General features: G+C 40.6%; 3 protein-coding genes across 3 annotated transcripts; all 3 read right to left on the bottom strand.

Moving 5' to 3' along the window:
- Nucleotides 1–1,816: 1,816 nt before the first annotated feature.
- LOC145460050 (myotubularin-related protein 9-like) lies at nt 1,817–5,339 on the bottom strand. The gene is made up of 5 exons (XM_080338456.1): nt 5,281–5,339; nt 4,919–5,023; nt 3,958–4,134; nt 3,254–3,405; nt 1,817–2,517 (listed from the first exon to the last, which is right to left on the bottom strand). Exons 1-5 carry the CDS (start codon nt 5,337–5,339, stop codon nt 2,162–2,164), a joined length of 849 nt encoding a protein of 282 aa, XP_080194582.1. The 3' UTR covers nt 1,817–2,161.
- A 1,471-nt stretch (nt 5,340–6,810) lies between these two features.
- On the bottom strand, nt 6,811–12,229 carry LOC145460044 (uncharacterized). Its single transcript, XM_080338450.1, has 5 exons — nt 12,072–12,229; nt 10,749–10,893; nt 9,560–9,664; nt 8,115–8,362; nt 6,811–7,165 (listed from the first exon to the last, which is right to left on the bottom strand). Exons 4-5 carry the CDS (start codon nt 8,340–8,342, stop codon nt 6,932–6,934), a joined length of 462 nt encoding a protein of 153 aa, XP_080194576.1. The 5' UTR covers nt 8,343–8,362; nt 9,560–9,664; nt 10,749–10,893; nt 12,072–12,229; the 3' UTR covers nt 6,811–6,931.
- A 483-nt stretch (nt 12,230–12,712) lies between these two features.
- Nucleotides 12,713–20,135, bottom strand: LOC145460051 (uncharacterized). The gene is made up of 6 exons (XM_080338457.1): nt 20,126–20,135; nt 17,170–17,279; nt 16,589–16,663; nt 15,686–15,863; nt 14,501–15,198; nt 12,713–14,039 (listed from the first exon to the last, which is right to left on the bottom strand). Exons 1-6 carry the CDS (start codon nt 20,133–20,135, stop codon nt 13,779–13,781), a joined length of 1,332 nt encoding a protein of 443 aa, XP_080194583.1. The 3' UTR covers nt 12,713–13,778.
- Between the last annotated feature and the right edge of the window lie 443 nt (nt 20,136–20,578).

The raw sequence follows: 20,578 nt of genomic DNA on the forward strand, positions 1-20,578 counted from the left end.
AAATAAATGGCCAAGCGGCATAGTGCATGCATGCCAGTAGCCCTATGTGAGAAATATACTTTCACCGTTATGCCCCAGTGACTTCGTGGGAATCCCCCTGCAATGATAGAATACCGAAGACAGAAAGCAGCTGGATGGATTTAATGCTGGACTGACCCTCTGATGATGGAGAGAAGTGTAGCGTCGAAACAATTTTCTGTAAATAGTGCTGGTGGTGTCTGTGTAAGAAGCTCACAAGCCAAGGCAACAAAGCAAAAAATACCAGTAATATATGAAGTCATCTGACTGAGGCCTGAGCGGCCACCATGATGGGGAATATGCGAGACTAGTAGAGTGCAAGAAAATCAAGCAAAAGTGGAGCAGAGCCAACAATTCATACGAAAATATTTGATTCCATGATGACATGGGCCGATGCTGTTAAAAGAGCGTCAAATATTGATCAATTGATTGCTGAAATGCTGGTCATGGTCAAGGCCCAAGGGAATGGGTGGAGCAGTAGCGGACGTGAACAATGTTCTCTTCAACTATTTGTTAAAGATGTGCTGAAAGCTCCAGGTGCACTGCCAGAAGAATATCAATATTTGGTGGAACCATTGAAGGAAAGATCCCCTGCAGCGGAGTGGTGGAACCGGAATAAAGAAAGATTTCCAATTCTTGCTCTGCCACTAACTATGGTACCAAGTGAAAGCCCACTCAATGTGTTTAGTACTACATGCATCATTTATGAAGACCACAGAAGTTCACTCCCTGGAGAGAGGGGCGAGAAATTATGCTTTGTGAACTGTAATCTGCAACTGCTAGACTGGTGCTATTAATATATTTATTATAGATCATTCCTTTCATGTTCAAGCATGGCAATGGCTGTAAATCTGTTCAAAGAAATACTCTTGAGGTGTTAAATATGTGCCTTGAGCTAGATGCCATATCTTTTGAATATCGGCTGAATATATCGGGGTTATCGGTGAAGGTGCTGGATATCGGTTTTATCGGTATCGGCTCAAAAATCCAATATCGGTCGGGCTCTAAGTACCATAATACCTATAAAATTATTACATTCCGCATTCCTATCACTGGGCGTCTCAACTTTTTCAGCTTCCACTTATTCGTATTTCATAACTTTCCTGCACTTCTGTAGGCTATACATTATACAGGATCCGCGATAACGTCCTTTCTTCCAACTCATAGCACTCAAGATGCTAATTCACTAACATATTCCAACAATGCAATAAATCCTTGCATTCGTGTATTGCAATGCAACCTACTGCCACTCCCGGTTTTTGGAATAGTTAACAGGTGTGTGAATGGGCACTAACGATGACGCATTACGTATCAGAACTCGGCTAAGTAGCCTACACGCTTGGTAGTTCAATGATCCGAGGCATTAGTATGCATATCCCTGCGCCCAATAGTGAAAGCCGGTTCTGTCACAAAACGTGATTGACTGTACACGTGTACAGAGCAATGATCGCCGGTTCGCTGACTTCACAAGACTTCGTGAGGAAATCATTTCCGACCACTGCCTACGCGGTACGCCCTTAAGTCCTTGACGACAGTATATCACACAAAAGCCTGGACAGGACAGACATAATCGTTTCCCTGGTCATATCCGATCCAAACACTCGCAATGCTCTGATAAGGATATCTATATGCACTGCAGCAACACAAACGATACAGCTACTTTTAGAATTTTCTATTGCACATACGACATTCAGACCAGGCATCGCAGGAACGCAATTCTTACAGTCCAAAAGATTCAGCAAAAATTTTACAGGCGGTTCATTCCCAGGCAATATTTTCAAGCACTTGGGGAACAACCCGGAACAAGACTTCCAAGATTCGACATAACCAGAATATCCATTGTGTATACCACATTGTCCACAAGATTTCCATCGCCACCGCCAGTAAAGTGCACATAGTTATTGGTAGATAGGAAATCACAATATAGAATGCATTAAAATTTCTCGACACAGCATAAATATTACCACTAAATTACTCGCTAAACTTGGCGTTGGCGACACAGCTTCGGGGCTGCCCGATTCAGGGCTGTCTATAGCGAGATCGTCCAAATCGGGTAGATTTTGGGCGTCTGCGGTCGAGCCGCTACCGTGATCTCCGTTATTTACAAAAGACAAAAGATTCTCCAACAAATCAGGTTGGGAATTTACAGAGAAACTGTCCGACTACTTGTTATATGAGGTGTCGCCGGCAATCGGGACGTAGAAACAGCTCTGGGATTCTGTGTCAGGCGTTGCCATCGGTGTCTCTGAAGTAGATGAAGGCGCCTCCTTAGTACAAGCGACGGACTCGGACGCCGTGGTGTTATGCCGGATTCTTCCTCCGATTTAGCTTGGTTCACATCTACCAAGGTCTGGATGTTCCCGAGCCCGTTGTCACCGCTCGTGTCGGCTGTTTGAGACACTTGCGCTCGTAAAAGTTCAAGTTCCATTCTGTGATTCTGGAGCGTTCGCACCCTGTCCAGAGTTGGGTTCGGCGGATTCAGATCGGGGATGTAGTACTCTGAGATTACACAGTCATAAGATGATGATGATGGATTGCACCGAAAAGAACAGAATTCAAACAAGAACTACAATTAGAAATTGTGATAAGGTAGGAGATACAGCAATTCCTTCCGAAAACAAAACAATACTTCCTGTCAGTATATTGACATGATACTCTTTTTCAATGCATAGGGAACCGCACAGTCCCAAGTATAAATAGTCTTTCATTCGTTTGCCCAATTGTGACAAAGTGATGTCGAAGACGATTACACTTCCAGTTTCAAGCGATAAAGAATTTATACGGCGGTAATATTTTATATACGAAGCAACTAGAATGCATATTCGTTGTGTAAGTACACAAAAATTTCAATGACGTTGCAATTGGCAAAACCTCGGCACTGACATGACTTAGATACGCATGCTCATAGTGGGAGTTATGTATTATTATTTATTAAATCAAACATTTTCCCTCGTCTCTACATCTACCAGTTCCTGGACACAGAAATTTACCGACCATATCGCGGCTTGGATAAAAAAATCTTATTTTGTGAAGGTGCAAATTATCCAAAAGTCCATTTCGGGATATCACTCAAACATACATTGGTATTTGCAACTGCTCAACCAGTTGCACGCCTCACTTACGATTGTAGCATTGGCATATGCTACGTTATCATATCGAGACAAGATGTATTATTGCTAGAAAATTGACGTGGGAAGTATTGTAAAACCGACTTGCACGACTTCAGCACACTTACCTTCCCAAAATTCCAAACTCTGCGGTGCTACAGACGGCCATATAACGCTATTATTTTTCCTATATAGCGGATTCACATATTTGCCGAATTCGGATGGCGAAAGAATAAAGCTCCATAGCGAGACCGTCTTGCTCTGTAGCTTCGCTCGCAACCTACAAAGAATTTGCGACTTTTATAGTAGGTTACTAGCGACAGGATGCAAAAACTGAATTGTTAGGCTTTTAAATTCCTAAACTACTTCTACCTTTAATAGAAAGTACTCATGCTGGAGATATGTATGAGGAGTTTTATGTGAAGTTGAAGGTAACGAGTTTAGGGTACGAGTGTTAAGTTATGTTTCCAAGTTCGGTAGAACCAATTTATGATGACGGTATAACTTCACTCAGTGGTGAAAATGCAGGAAATGCTATCCTGAATGCTTTCTTTTTGGCGAATCGACACTAGTGTAACAAATTACAAGTCCAACAAGTACAAGTATTTCAAGTTTGAAATATGGCACATTTTGCGGTGGAAAATATCAGTTTGTCAGCAAATATCTGTTATACAGGTATATCGGTACAAAAATCTGATATCAGAAGGTGTCCACTCACTCAAAACATTGGACGGGTTAATAAATATTGATATATCGGTAGGGCTCTACTCCGGACTTGAGTCAACACAATCCACAAAGCAAACGCGCACCAAAACAAAACCGAGCGACGCACCTTTCCTGCACGCTGTTGAAGAGAAACGTCCCGAACTGCGACGAATAGCAGTGGTGGCGCAGATCCACGAGCAGCATCGACGTAAACTCAAACGACAACGGAAACTGCTGTAGCACTTGAAACACGCATTCCAGAAATATCGGAAAAATCGGTCCCTCGCTCCGCTGCTTGTTATTGCTGCCAAAAAAACGCACTCAGCCAGTAGTTGATGGTAGAGTACCTTTAGTTTTTTAAACTTATTTATTTGAGTAGGTTGCATTTATAGACTACTTCCGTTTTCGCCTAGTAGCATGTCAGTTCTGATAGATTTGCATTTAAAAGTGAAATTATCGTAACAACTGTGCCATGTAGCGGCATGCAAACTTGGTCAAAGTAGCCATTGAGCTAAAGTAGAAGTTAGCATCATAAATTAGTCAACCTTCGTTAGTCGCAAAGACGCATCTTATGATTGTCAAAGCGATCACCATTCACCAACAAAGGTATGTGAGCCCTTGCCCCATTCACTTCCCTAAACCGCCCAGTAATTGTCACACACTTCGTTTTCTACTTCTGGCACTTTCGTCTTATCTTGAAAACCATCGTTATGTACTCGTAATTGAGTAGAATTTGTGGCATAGTCCCGAATTCCACCGACGAGACAGCGGTCCAGATTTGACATTCAAATACATGCATAAATCTAAATCCAGAATTCACTCACTATCGTCATGTCGAAGTTCGTATCCCCCTAATGACAGATTTTTTTTTCAAAAGTATCACAAAACTAGTAAATTAATGGAGTTCTTACGTCCAAATTCAAACCCTAATCCAGCCAAAATCTTAAAATTTTGTCATTTCAAATCCAAATCAATGCTCATCTCTGCCTCTTAAGCTTGGCCCTCACCTGTACGGGCCGCGCGACATTCTCTCGCCAAAGGGATGACCGGCCCGCAGCCATTCCTGGTCGATCAGCGTTAGAAATCACCGAATCGTTCTGCACTCCGGATCGAGAATGACTTGAGCCAGCGACGTCACAGTGAGGGTAGAGTCGAAGCCTTCCGAGCCGTGGACCAGAACGGACCATCCATCCCTGAAAAGCAGTAGAAGGTGAAAATGACAACGTACGGAAGCCATAAAAATCAGGTGCGAGGCATGAAAAAATTCAAGAACAGGTTTTTCGCTAAAACAGGGCGAGCCTTGCCTGATACGTATTCGAATTCAGAAAACCATTCGTGGTTTGCGCAAGTCAACGCTTATTATAAATCGAGAATAATTGCAAATTCATCCTTTTCACAGAACTCACACCGTAGCACTGATGTGATAGGCATTTTCGAATGAAATGCTTACACCCAGTTGCATAGCAAAGTCAGGACAGAAGCGTTTTCCGATTGTGACATTACAGTCATGAGTAAAGAATTTATGCCAACCCAAAATTTTCAAATAGCTCTACGCTCGTTCAGATGTTCATTCTAGGCTGTCGCGCCTTCGTTTGCATTATAAGTTCACAGCGAGGTCACCATCACCATCTAATCTTGATTTTGCCGAAAAGAACAGCCAGTTGACAATCAGTCCTAGTGTCAGCCAGAAAGAACTTCTGATTTGGAAAACACATTCATACCACATTCGGAGCAAGGTGCTGCGGTACTAGTGGTTCGTGGACATTATTATGCGCACGTGACACTTCGGAATGCTACATTTGAGCATGCGGGTAAAAGTTAAGTTTTGGTTAAGAACAAGGCTTGATCTGGGGGTAATTTGGGGGTTATAAAGTCATATGCTCCAGTTGCATGTTCAACTGTCGTTTTTCATCGCGTCACCATGCGGAAATGTTGGGTAACCAATACTAGCATATAGAGTGAAACGCGCTGCCAAATGGAGAAGCGTGTTGCCAATTAACGAAAAACGAGTTTCTAATTCACGAGAGTCGTCTGCAAAGCACGCGATCTCTTACTGAGTTGGTCTGCCATTTGCACGCGAGCGAAATTAGGTCGCTAATTACTACAAGCGTGTGGGCGATCCTTGTTGATTCATCGCGTCAACGACAGGCCTTAACAATCGCATACACAGCCGCCATGTGCGCGAGATATAATCGCTTGCGTAATCAGTCGCATCTCCAACAGGACTGGTGCGCGCGACATAACCGTTCGTCTCAGCAATCGGACATCTGTAATTGTAATGGGCCACGTGCGCAAGATGTCGTGTGTCGCTAGCCTAAGCTATCACGTCGCCGACCTCACAGGTTTTGGCGACTATCTATCTAGTTTAGAGACAATGCCGTTAATTGTATTATGATTAGCGATCATTATGTCATGATTGTTCGACAGTGACATCGCAAAACAGAACAACATCGCGTACTAAAACACAACTATTCATGTACTCATGGACTGCGAATGCAGGGTGTGTACTATACACGGGTACAGGCTTTTTCCCAGAATATACACGTCATTTTAAGGGTGCGTATTATACATGGGGGCGCACTATATTCGGAAAATTACGGTAACTGTTTAATCAGACAAATTAGAGCTATATGATAGTAGCCTAGTCTGATTCTTAACTGATTTGTGAAATGTTTGTATACTTCAATTTTAGTTCCAATCTAATTTCTGGTCTTCCTGAAAATGCCACGAAGAACTGTCATTGTACGAGACAACCTTGGTGTACGAACACTTGCCGTTCTCGTGCTTATGATAATGCAATCAATCCGATTTCATAAACTCAATTTACTTTTTGTTGTAATTCTTTCTATTTTGTAATTTAGATAAAATTACAAGATTTTTGGAATTCGGTTATTCTAATTATAATCCGAAATAATCTAAAAGCTTACCAGAATAGGCTAGGGCAGCGGGTTCCGATTTAAGTTTGGGATCTAAGCTACAGGGTGCTTCTAAGATTCGCTAAACTAATTCTAAACTATTGTATCTCTGACGTCAGTATATCTAGTTTAGCGGAGATCACGTGAAACAACATAAATTATGACATCTTCATGGGGAACATTGATTCAATGATTCATGACAGTCATAGGAAGCACATCTCGTTGTGAATTAAGATGTACGCCAGACCGTAAAATCGTTTTGGGGCATGGATGAAAGATTGGCGAGAATATCACCACGTATTTTCTGGTAAAAGAGGTCACCTGTAGCTTGTCCACGTCGGATTTGTGGCTCTGTTCCATCTCGTTCACGTTTCTGCGGTGCTCCTCGTCGATAGAAATTTGAGTCTGACTCAGCTCGGCCTGCGGAAAATATAGTACGAGAGTTTACAAACTTTTTCACGGTCAGAAAAAATAACATCAACCCTCGATGTATATTCATATTATCATTTGAAGAGCTTCCTGGAGGAACAGAACTTCAATAAAAAAATTCAGGTTCATATACCGGTTTATTTCAATATTTAGTCCTGTTTACTATTCAATTGTATACCATATGCCAGCGGTACCCTGCCTTTTTGGATCTCGGAGCCGCATTCAAAACTTCAGAGTACGTATGGAGCCGCATGGAAACACTCGAGTAGGCTACAAAAATTTAAGGTATTTTAGCATTGATAGACGCAGATTGGCGAGTGCTATACATTGAAATAAAGTGTAAATGCATATCATCATTACTACAACATATTATTATGTCGGTATGTGATAGCTCTTCATACATTCCAGCAATTGTTGCACAAGTTTGCGGGAGATTATACGCTGAGTAATAGTAGACTCATTGCAAATTTTTTTTCATTATTTTCATGTTAGCAAAATTGTGTTGTAATTTACTCTTCACAGAGACGATATACAAAGGCCTATAACCCGCAGAACTTGAGATATATCCTTGTGACCTTGTCTGCCGGGAATTCATCCACAGCGGCCTCAAGACATACTAATATTCCTCATTTTAGCATTTATATACTGAAATTGACTATATCTGTTTATAGAAACAAACAACAACTGTCGTCTATCATGTTTTTGTGGCATATTCAGAGGTCAATTGGAGCCGCGGTTGGAAATCACTGATCAACAATGTTCTTTACCAGTTGCTGACAATTACCCCCGATGATCTCAGCCAAAATTGCTCAGGTTTACTTCAATACGAATATATTATTCAACAGCAGGCCATCACCATATTCTCACGCAGGCCAGAGAACATCATTAATTCATGGACTCGTGAATAAGTCATTGCAATCAGAGACTCACTAAAACTCACCAAAACCATAGTCTTCAATTTTCCGTGCCACTGATCCAAACGCTCGTTCATGCGCACCATATGTGGGTCCTTGTGTCTATATGACCCTTCTTTACCCATCTTTGGGTCCTTCAAGTATGTCGAGATAGCGACCGGCTGTCTTGAAATGGGGTCGGATCGGTCCGACGCTGAGGTGGGTGAGGGTGAAAGCATGGGGCCGCGGTACAGGGTCCGGCCTGGAGATGGCATCGGTCTGGGTGTGTGCTCTTCTGAATTAAGCAGACAAAAATCAGACCCAATTAAAAGACAGAATGAATTGTGGAGCATCGTTGAGTATGCATAGTAGGGGTGTTCGAAAATGACTTTTTTCCCCAAATTGTACTGGCTACTTGATGAAATTGTTAGGTTACCTAATTTAGGCCTACACACCAAATTTGGTTCAATTCCAGCCAGTAGCCGCATCGCTACAGGAGAAGAAAGTTTCTATTTATTGGATAAAAATAAATAAACAAAAACTTCAAAATTTTCTGTTCACCCCATGAAAGGGTTAGGTTGTCTATAGAAATGATGTTCACCAAATTTGTTTAATTCCAACCAGTGGAAGCGGAGTTATTGCCGTCGAAAAATTTGGATTATCAATAAAATAGTATTTACGGTGACCAACTCTTCAGATACCGGAAATGCTATTTTATTCAAATCCAAATATTTCGACGGCAATAACTTCGCTTCCGCTGGTTGGAATTGAACCAAATTTGGTGAACATCGTTTCTATAGACAACCCAAGCCTTTCATGGGGTGAACAGAAAATTTTGAAATTGTTGTCAATTCATTTTGATATAATAAATAGGAGCTTTCTTCTCCTGTAGCAATGCGGCTACTGGCTGGAATTGAACCACATTTGGTGTGTAGGCCTAAATTAGGTAACCTAACAATTTTATCAAGTAGCCAGTACAATTTGAGAAAAGAAGTCATTTTTGAACACCCCTAATGCGTAGGTTGCCTCATTTTGAATTGGCGAGTGTTAATTGAGTGAATATTCAGCAACGGGGCAGAGAAAAAAGAGGTTGGGGGCTTTCCTTTGCCACCGGTCGTTCAAACATGAATACCCTCAACCTGAACTATGCATTATATATATAAAGTATGCCTACCGTGCAAAGATAGGGTAATACTGAAATGCCACTCAGGCTGACATCTCGATTGTTATAATTCATCACAAGTACCGTACATTCAAAACGAACTGCAATCGAATGCTAAAAAACAAGCCATTCTCACCACATCCTACTATAAGACACAAAACAGGAACATTAATTTTGTGTTACTGAACAGTATTTAACGAAGTGTCACCACGTCGGAGTTTTGGCACTTGCATAAAAAACAACCGACGCCAGCCACAAAAACTTCAAAAATCAATGTCATGATCGATCCAATTCTAGAAATCTCAACAGTTCACGTTTGAATATCGTTACCTGGCCGCCAATTCTCCGTCTGCCTTCTAGCTGTCTCTGGCTCTTCGCTACCGACAGCGCTGTCTTCCTCTATGTGTGTCGAACGAGTGGTTACCGTTGAGCCAGCTGTGTACGAAAATAGTATCGTAAAATAACACACAAACACTGTCGATTACCAGACAGGCTCCAAGTAATCACAGTTTGGTATGGTACTCAAGTAGTATGAAAGTAAAGCTGTACATTTCTACTGCTTTACAACAAATACAAGGAGAGATTTGCAAAATATGTCAAACTACTTCAAGCGGGAGTAGATATGAAGGGCCTGGCATGTACTCAAGTAGTTTCAAGAAGTACATATGGTCGAATGTGGCTACTCGCAAAATATTCTATAAAATTAAGATCCTGGTCATTCATGGTAACTTCACCAATAAATAATATCATTGCTTTGTGGGTGGGCGTTGAATATAGTGTGAAATTGACCAAGATATTAATCTTATCTATCTCGTCTCAGATCGACTCAGCGAAATATTGCTTAGAAATTTGGTGGAGGCTATTTAAAACAATCTCGCTTGCAGTCACAACATGGAAACATATCCCAAAAGTACTTTATGCTATTTAAAATTCAAATTATAAAGAGTCCAAAGTATATAGAGCGAGTAGCCTGCTTTTTCCAGAAACCAGGGTTGCAACTAAGTCACAAGGTCGCGAGTCACAAGCCAATCTCGCTTTTCTAGTTTTGACTCGAGTCAAGTCGAGTCCCTCCAATTCACCTCCGAGTCAAGTCCGAGTCCAAGTTCGCTACTAGAGGGTCAAGTTCGAGTCATAGTGTTTTGACTCGAGCCCAAGTCAATATGCTTACTGATCAGTTTCAGTTCAATGCGGTTCAGCAAACTTTTTCAACTCTGCTTAAGTGATATAGAATGGCTCGCGTTCATAATATCATAATTTTCTTCAGTCTCAACAGTTTCTGGCCCTATTTTCCAAGTATCAGGACCGATAGACGTAATACCAATCATGTGGTGACCTTACTATTCTTCGAAGTTACAATGAAATGGCTGTCTTGGACGTCCTAGTGTCAAATCATGCACAATGACTCGAAAGCATTCGAAAAATTGACTCAAGTCAAGTCAAGTACTTTCTTGTGCATCCCGAAAAAGTACAAGTATTTTGTTACTGCCCACTTCTTTCAAGGACGCAATACAATACTCACTGGAATATTCTCCGATAGTGGTCAACGGCTATTGGTCAACACCAGATAATCGAAGTTGCGGCAAGATAGTAGACTCCGTAGCGACTGTACTTGGGTTCCATTTCGGAGTCACAATTGCATACTTTATGAGCTCGTCATACTCTTCCTGTAAAATGAATTAGACGAGAAATCATTGCAATGTTAAGTTTCATGACAATAATGTAGGATCTGGTCTTCACTGAGAGAGAAACCAGTTCAAACACTGACTTGGACAACTAGATAATTAAGCTAATTAACGCAAAAGCGGATAAAGTAATTCTAATCTTATTTGAGAAAAGTTTCTACGCCCTAATTTCAATTCGAATGTCTGCTCTTCTTGAAAACACTACCAGAGAACTGTATGGTGCAGAACGAGTTTGACACAATTCCAACCCTTAGAAGCAAAGTTATTTCAGTTTTTCATTCATAATTCTGGGTTTTCACACCGTCAATGCTATACTTGCAAATTTAAAACTATAAAATGCAATAACTCCGCTTTTAGCCATTGGAATTGAGCAAAAATTGTTATGCAACATTCTTCTCTTGGCAACTCCAGTAATCCTGATTCTAATCTGATTTCGACAATCTGAGTCATATTTAAGATAATTGCGCATATTTTAGTAAATATAGGCCTACATGACATACAGTCTGTCCGACAGACCACAGATATAGGAGTGGAGTGAAATTGGCTATATTTATGTCCGAAATGACATCATATACATTGGTGACAAATGACAACATCCACATATTTTGATGATTGCGAGATTTTTCGATTTTCTGGTATAGGGTTATGTATATAAATATGAGGTGGGTTTGGTTAAGTCGAGCTTTTGGATTCATTTGCATGTGTTATGTTATCATTGGGTAACGGTTATGTCAGGAGTAGTGTTATAATGTTGAGTCAGAGGTTAGTTTCGGGGTTAGGGTAGAGGTTAACCCAAACCAAACCTGGCCTGGCTTAATATGTCCTCTTCCCAACCTCTGAAGTAAATCAAACCCAATTCCATCACTAGAATCCATTTAAACGACTATTCCAACCCTATACACAAGTCCAGCGTCACCTCCCAATTAGAAATCCACCCATACTATACATTGCATAGCTGCTATTATGCAGACCGTGTCAGTGAACCTTGTGCGATGCCAGTATACCACTGCTCCAACAGTGTTTATGATTATTCTAATCATTCATTAGTCAATTTGGTTGATACGACACGGTTGGCAAGCAAATGAACAATAATCTGTTCGCTGATGCTTATTATACCAAATTAGTCCACACGCCATTACAAAAAGCGAAACATATCCCACCTGCAGCTCAGTTGAGACGGAGCTTCCCCTCGATGTCTCTGACGGCAAATTGGGTAATTCCTCCCTTTCTTCACTCATCGTCGACATTTTTTTGATTACAATTTACGGAGACACGGATTTTCACACAAAACAAAACGACTCGATGTTTGCAATGAAATGATTTAAATGGCGTACCGGTTGTCACGCTTCACTAAGCTAACATATGGCTCTCGGTACCCGAACCAAATAACAGTATCTTGTGTGAACCGTGGATGAGACACATCATTCATGCAGTATCTAGTGTCATTATGCAATGTTCCGCGCGTCTTGCAATGCGGTACAACGTACAATCGTTTTCCGTGGGGTTGACGGACAATATTTACCACAAAATACCCAAGATATGAAGACATTCTTAAAAGCTTATCACAGGAAATGTAATCTGTAGCTGTGAATCGTTGATGCTTTTTTAAATGGATGTATTAATCACGTTGGTGACGATGCTCTTAGTCTCTACGGAGACAGGCCTATATATACACTATGTATGTAGCTCACTCGTGTATCTCTCCAACAACTCAATCCACAGAGATTTCCCTGACGCAACCTCAGTCCTAGTATCAAACTTTTGTCCTTTCACAAGCATCTTGCACTTGAATTAGAGGCTCTTACCTACTAACAACCGTCATTGTTTAATGTTTATACAAGTTTTCAGACAAAAGCACAGATAAAAGTCGAAATGTACACACATCAAAATTGTAACAGACAAACGGTACAGTGCAGATTCACATAAATCAATGATATCACACAACTATCCGGACATTTAGTTGAAAATTCAATAAATGAAAGCAGGTATCATGCGAAACACACTTCACCCAGCTTGTACGGGCTGGTCGATACCCTTGCTACTCCTTATACAGCAAAAGTTGTAATAACCGGAAAATATGTGCCTGTAACAATCCTATTGCACAGGAAATCAAAGAAAAACACCAGCCAAACAAATAGCATCGCTCGCTCCCACATAAAGGGCGCCATTTGGACTGCGAGCTAAGTGCGGAAAATTACGCAAAGCTGGAGTTACCGTATTTTGGGAATCTGAAAAGAGGACACTTTTTAAAGATCACCGGACTTACAGTATAGGGGTAAAATCCCGAAAAAAATTGGTAAATTTATTGGGAGTTTGTAGTTGGTTGACTAAAAAAAAGGTCATTTTTCCGACTCGACTCCAGAAATACACACTTTGATTGAATTCGTCGTTGGAGTCAACTCCCGAAAGGCCCGCCGTAACGTTACTTGAGTACTGATTTCCTATATCGCCGTTGAATTTTAACATAAATTTAACCAAAATTTTCTAAAAAGAGGACATTTGGGCATCCTCCGTTGACACTTTCAAAACTGTCAAAAAAGAGGACGTATGGTACCCCTACGTAACGCGGACTTGGACGATTTAACGTTCAATCATCGAGAGCAAGCCTTCGCTGGTACACAACGTTTCGAAATTCACAGGACTAATTCTCCACCACGGTTAAGGTAAAATTACGCCTCCGGTCATAATACTGATTCTTGGCAGAGGGAGTACTTTTACGCTTCAACAGTATTCAAGCGGTTTTTTTTTTTACAGACAGTCTGTAACTCGAAAATGCCGTGCAAATCATCAAGGATTACATATCTTACAAACAAAATCGAATTTACACACAAAGAAATGCATCCGAAGGCCTGAATTTAGCCCATTTTTCAAGCCGTTTCATCGTACTGCTGTTCTGCGTCGGCCCGCAACACTAACGCCTGCACGGTGCGGGTCAGGTCACCCGCGCACTGGTTGAAAATGTCCCTGTTCAAGTCAAGGTCGTGAAAGCCCATCTCGTAGAGTTGGTCGAGAGGGCCCAACTCAACCTCCTGATAGCGCCTGGTCTGGAAGCTCGGGGGCGGCGTGTGGAATATTTCGTGGTCCTGATCGTCGGATGACCCGGGGCCGTCTGCGGAAACTGCTCCGTCCTGGAAAGGAACAATGCAATTGATAAAAATATCGTTGGCGCTCGAGTAAAGTCAACCAGAGAGGCAAAATCGAATACCTCTGTGGACAATTATTCAAAATTCTTTATTTTTAAAATATGAAACTGACGATATCGATGGTAATTTTTTGACATGAGAAAAAATTTCATACTTCGGATTTCAAAAAATGCAAATCTGACGATATTCTTGTTATTTTTCTCTTCTCCAGAGTGTGAAAAACATTTCAAATTTCAAAAAACACGAAACTTACGATATCGAGGGTAAGTTTTAGATTTGGAAAATTTCAAAATTGAAAATTGCAAAATTAATTCATACTTCAAACTTCAGAAAATGCGAATCTGATGATGTTCAGGATATATTTTTTTTTTTAAATATGAAAAATATTCAGGTAACCTTTTACAAAATGGTGAGAAACTTGATATTTAAGAAAATGCGAAACTTACGGTTTCAAGACTCGGTATTCTGGGCAGACGCAATCTCTCCTGCGTCTGTCTGTCGTCCTGTATACTATGACTCGGAGACGCCACCGCAAATGGCTCGGTCGGAAACACCCCTGCAAACTCCAAGGTCGGCTGACTAGCCCCGGCGGTGCCCCGAGGGGCTGGAACTGGTTTTTCACCTGACGACGGGTCGCTATCGACGACAGACTGTGGTACTGGAATCGGGTTTCGAGCCCAACCTTGTTCAAAAGGCGGGAACGGCGGGGCAGTGGTTGAATTCGGGATTCGGTACGGGGCGTCGACATTCAACACAGAATTCGGGACTGGTTTCGGTTCTTGCGCATAAAGCACGATTTTAGCCGGCGACGCGGATGACATTTGGTTCATCGGGACTTTTGGTTTTGTGGCGGGGCACTCCACGGGATGGTCCGGGTTGGCCAAAAACTCGTCAAATTCTTTATGAATACGTTCGGTCAGCGATTCATTATCGACAGACTGAGGGGTGACACCCCCGCTCGATGGCGGACCGGTTGTGTCTGGGTTGGGTGGTATTACGATGTGTGGGGCGGTCGATTTCGGGAGGGTCTCCGTTTCGGGGAGGGACGCATTCTCGGGGCGGGTCACGGACCCAGGTTGAGATTCTTCGTTTTGCGGCGAGGCTACGTCTTTTTCTTGCCCCGCCGCGGAGTCTACGCTTGCGTCTGAATTAAAAAAATTGAATTTGTAAAATAAAATTATTAAAAAAATTTTAAATTTAAAAAAATATTGAATCTGCCCATCTCTGACACTAGCCGGATTTGGATAACTAAGTAATTCTAGTTGTCTAATTAGCGTAATTGGAGTGAAATGTTTGTGTGCTCTAATTCTTTCAATCTAATTTGTGAAATTTCCTATGATCCAATTATAATTTATATCAATTTATCGGTTTCCCTCAAATAGCTACACGAAAACCGTATATTGACTAACAAGCCAAGCTTGCTGTACAGACATTCGCCAGTCTCACGCTTATGAGTATGATTTCCTGTTTGATATGAATTGGAACTCGATTATTATTGTAATTCTTACCAATTAGACATTTAATTCAATTATCATGTTTTGCGAATTCACTAATTCTGATACTGAAAAAAATGTGTAGCTATCATTCCAATCCTAATTTGAATACTGCTGAAAATATTCTAGTTGTCAAACCTTCTTCGGTGTACTGCGACTCGTTGAGAGGCTTGTTCACGTCGAAGCAATCCGGCAGTGGTACGACCACAAATGACATCATAGAGGGCGGCTCCTCCTCCAAGGCGTAGTCCACGCTTTGCAGATCTTCGGAGCTGGCCCTCTCCGGTTCGGCCACTTCAGATCCACTATCTTCTGGCTGTAATAATAATCGACAGTTAAGCCCTAAGTCAATTGGTTGACAAGGAAATTATTCATCTATTTATAAATGAACAGATAGCGCAGAACAAGAAGTCATTGAAGAAGAAGTCATTAAAATATTCGGGGCAACGACCACAATTGCTGCTGTCGAACGTTCTTCCTCCATTCTTGGCAAGCTACTCAGGAAGGTCAGACACTTTCTACCCGAGAATGTAGGAAAGTATCTTTCGTTGCACTACAACAAATTTGTATTATTTCTACTATCATACGTGATGTGACTACTGGAATTCTTCATAGGGCAAGATTTGGGTAGAATGAAGTTTTTTTCATGTAAAAATATGTCAAAAAAGTTTTTCCAGGTCAAACCATTTCGTAAGGACAGACAGTTCCAACCAGATATGAAGATAACTAGTACAATTCTTATATTATGTGGGAAAACACCTGATTTACATACACAAGGTCAAAAAATGTCAAAAGTTGGATTTGAATAATCGCCTAGTTATATGAAGCTGTTTAAACGTAGCCTACAACTCATTTCGGATAAGTTGTATGTGAAAGAGACTTTTGAATAAGCGCCGTTAAATTCGCTTCACCATTACGCTATCATATTTAACCACACCTGTTGACAGCACAAGACACAAAATCCCACTTCAAATTTTGTATGGCAAATTCTACCGGAAACAAGCATACCGTTGAATTTAATTTCAATAGAATAATACAAACCTCATCTTCGGCGTCGCTTTCCTCGTCGGAACTGAAAGAATGCGTGTGCGGCTCCGTGAAGTTCTCAATATCGTTCTGTCAATAAAACGCACGCATTGTTACCGTCATAATTGCATGCGTCTACAGGGCAAACATATTCTATCCACGTCGGTTCATTACTTCATTCATGGAACTACTTCTACTTGGGTAAAGTATCAAGTGGTCAGTAATGCAGTAGTTCTATACTCGAGTACGTATTACTTACTTGCACTACTCAAGCGTTTATGTTAGATGATTATTTCTACTTCAATTAAAACACATTTTTAGCTGAAACCATTCAACTTTGACACTTTGGATTTTGGTAAATGGAAGGCAGTTTCGGGATGATTCCATCACATGTGTGAATGAAATTGTCAAAACGACCGGACAAAATAGCACCCATATCGTGGTGAACAATACATTTCTGAACATTGCATCTATTTGTGTTAGTCGCCAAGATGATTCACACAATTCCAATCAACTGTTAACAGTATGCGACCCTTCCGACAAATCTAAATGCGTCTTTACGACCGCGAAAAGCTACAAACGGGTTAACGGCTGACCTCGACTTCTTCCTGCGTCTGATCGACTTCGTTCTCTAAAGTCTTCGGCTCCTCCTCGGTATCGGACGGCGCGGCTACAATCAAAGGCCTCTCCGACAAAGGGCTTTGATCTGTCACAATTTAAAATAACAGAACTTCACAGAGGAAATCTTACAACAAAGTATTTACAGAGTAGAATATTCCTGTTGTAGTTTCCAGAGATGTTCAGTAACGAAGGTTTTCAAGACATGTCAAAACTGTACGTTGTGGTGGCAGAAAATGAAAGGCCTGAAAACTGCCAGTGGGGTAAAAGCCTCTGATTCCACTACTAATTGTTATGATCAATGCCGAGTAACGAAAGATAACTTATTCGAGTACTAAAATGATACGCTCCTAGCAACTAAGAGCTGATTTATCAACGAGAAGTATGCTTTCGATACTAGGCCTATTGTCCGTTGTGGAAGCCTTGAAACCTCAATTGCTTGTATCACGGCATACGAAACAGTGGTTCCCAACCTTTTTCGACTCGACGCCCCCTCATCAAGCGCTACAAATATTTATCACCATTTCTTTCTAGTTCAGGATTAAATTAAATTGGAAAGTTTTTGCGAATTCAGTAATTCTAATTTTAATTTAATTTGGAAAAATAAGTGTGGCTACAATTTCAATTCTAGAACAATTTGGAAATGCCGACCAATATTTTGTTGTTCAACTGTCTGCATGTCGCCGCAGTGGAATCAAAGTAGCTTATGTCCAGTTTTCAAATTTTAAAGGTCCATTTTTAAAACTTGAAAAAAATCAACTTTTTGAAAATTTTTAATGTTTTTTCGGTCATAACTTGGCCGTATTTATGTCTGTCTTGGTTTTTCAAAGTTAGTCGGGGCAAATATATAGCTGATAGAAGATGAAAACATCACGTAAAATTAATTTGATCAAAATGTGTCAAATAAACATGAGCCACTTTGATTCCACTGCGACAATATGATTGAACTTTTTACTATTTAGATATAGATACATAAACTATCAAATGGGAGATATAGGTATAGTGTACATGTAATTTTTAGTATAATAAATAGGTGGGACAATTGAGGTTATCGGACGGTTTGAGTCAGCCTCTAATTTCTTTTGTGTTTCAAGATTGACACCAATGGAACTATAAAGTCTCGATACTGATCTATGAAACTATATTGCAATCTTCTATAGGACTATATAATATTTGGAGTCACTGCCACTATTCAGCGCCAACTTACCAATCCGAGTATGTCCCCCCATTGCATGTGTGTCGGAATTTGAAACGCCGTCGGTTCCATGACATCGTCATCAATATCCATGGCCTCATTGTGATGCACATAAAGGTTGTAACACCTCGCCATGTCGTCGTCGTAACTTTTACTTTGGTTTGAATTAAGACTGTTCACCAGGCTACCGAAAAAACTAGACATCTGCTATTTTAGCTATGATACGTAGGCTGTGCTTAAGAATGGAATTGTTTCAGTAAGTGTATAATAACATTCAAAAAGATTTGCTGCACAATTCAATATGTTGTTCAACGTCATGACTCGAGTCGCTATTTTCCGTTCACTCGACTTGACTTATTTGCTTAAAAATGACTCGACTCGAGTCAATTTGTATATCGACTCGACTTGTACTTGTAGCCTACTTCAAAAATAACATTCATTTCAAATTTTACTGGCTCCTTGATGAAATAGTTGGGCTGCCTTTAAGCTATAAAAGAAATGCTGCACATTATAGTGCAGTAGACAATTTTGGATTTGAAAAAATAGGCCTATTTACGGTCTACGGTTGAAAATTCTTTGATTATATTCATTATAGACCTAACTACCCTAAACACTAATTTTTCAAATATGGCTGATGACAGCTCCACTTATCTTCACTCAACAAATGAAGAGGGTGGACATCTTATTTTGATTTCAAAGACGATTATAAGTTGTATTGACACCATAAGACCACAGACCATTGCAGCAGTTCCTTGATTAGCAAAATTCATAATAAAACAAGACATCACAAATCAAATGCATCAAAAAATTGCTTCAAAATGCTAGGTTTTCAAGACCACAGACCGTTTTTTATTAGCAAAATTAGTCTTGGAAACGAGACAAAAAAACTGATGCATCAAAAATTGTCTCAATAAGATCAATATGTCTTAAAAGATGCGTTTTTATACATTGGCTTATTGGTCTAATCTCAAGACCAAATAATTATGATTTGTGACAATTCAATCAATACGGTCTTAAAAAGCTAAATCAGTCTCAATTTTAAGACCTCACTTCATCAGATCAGTAAGACTGAATATGACTTGAGACCAAGTATGAATATGACATCAAGACCTAAACTGCAAGTTATGTTTTGTAGTGTATACCAGAGTACACGCTGATTTTAAGGACTACTCCAAGTCCAATGGAGACCTTTCTAGCTTTGCACTGTGTCGCAATCAATATTAAGTGAAATTGAAAAGAAATTGAAGAGCTCAACTGAACGAACCACGAACGAAACAAGCCACTCCGTTTCTAATTGACACCCGATACTTTGCTACCGCATATTATACTATGTTGAATGTTGATGCATATTCTAAAAACCCAGGTAATCCAAAGAATGTTTACCCGCATCGCGGCATCTCGAGAGATATAGCAAACCAATGATGATCCTCTTCTAGATCGATTCAGCCATCATGTGATATTTTTGTTCTTGACGTAATCGAATCACGTGACGTAAACAAAGTCATCAAATCGTTCGGGTCGGTGAACCCAAAGTCACTCAACTACAAAACATCAAGTTGTGCAACATTTCTCGCTCCATGAAAATACGTTCGGACGACTTGTCATAGTTGAGTGACTTTGGGTGAACCAGTGAATGAAAGATAGAGAGAGAGAGAGAGAGAGAGAGAGAGAGAGAAAGAAAGAGAGAGAGAGCTTGAGAGATAGAGATGAACAAGATTGCTAATCAAAATCATCATTACCATCCTCCATCTCAGTTGTCGGCAAAGTTGTGGTCCGCAAGTAATTTAATACAGGCCGCTAAGACAACACTATAGCGTGGCATTAGAATGGGTAAAATCTTATTTGAAAGATAGAATCATAGCAATTTACAACGTAGCTGGCATGGAGACTCCGCTTTGAGAACTAGCGATGTTGTGACCGACAGCACTACTAGCGGATAGGTAACATACTCATTACTAGAGCCCGACCGATTATCGGCTCGCCGATAATATCGAGTCGATATCACACTTGGAAAGAAATATCGGTATCGGCCATTGGAGGTAAAAAAATATCGGCCATTTTCGTGACGTCACAACAAGGTGGTAGGGAGCCAGAGAAGATGTGAGGTCTTCACTGCATGTCGGTAAATTATAAAAATAAATGGCCAAGCGGCATAGTGCATGCATGCCAGTAGCCCTATGTGAGAAATATAC

The sequence above is a fragment of the Botryllus schlosseri genome, unplaced genomic scaffold (genome assembly GCF_051294905.1).
Source record: "Botryllus schlosseri isolate E-star unplaced genomic scaffold, Bs_hap1 Bs39a, whole genome shotgun sequence".
Taxonomy (NCBI): Eukaryota; Metazoa; Chordata; class Ascidiacea; order Stolidobranchia; family Styelidae; genus Botryllus; species Botryllus schlosseri.

Bases quoted from the DNA above. Each gene is read 5' to 3' on its own strand.
- LOC145460044 (XM_080338450.1), bottom strand. From the start codon at position 8,342: ATGCCATCTCCAGGCCGGACCCTGTACCGCGGCCCCATGCTTTCACCC. The intron at 7,166-8,114 runs GTGAGTTTTAGT...TATTTTCCGCAG, and splicing joins AATTGAAGACTATGGTTTTG to GCCGAGCTGAGTCAGACTCA.
- LOC145460050 (XM_080338456.1), bottom strand. From the start codon at position 5,339: ATGACTGTAATGTCACAATCGGAAAACGCTTCTGTCCTGACTTTGCTA. The intron at 3,406-3,957 runs GTGCGTCGCTCG...AATTCTTTGTAG, and splicing joins TTCAACAGCGTGCAGGAAAG to GTTGCGAGCGAAGCTACAGA. The intron at 2,518-3,253 runs GTAAGTGTGCTG...GTGTAATCTCAG, and splicing joins GAGTTTGGAATTTTGGGAAG to AGTACTACATCCCCGATCTG.
- LOC145460051 (XM_080338457.1), bottom strand. The intron at 15,864-16,588 runs GTTTGTATTATT...TTATTATTACAG, and splicing joins AAAGCGACGCCGAAGATGAG to CCAGAAGATAGTGGATCTGA. The intron at 15,199-15,685 runs GTTTGACAACTA...TTTTTAATTCAG, and splicing joins GTCGCAGTACACCGAAGAAG to ACGCAAGCGTAGACTCCGCG.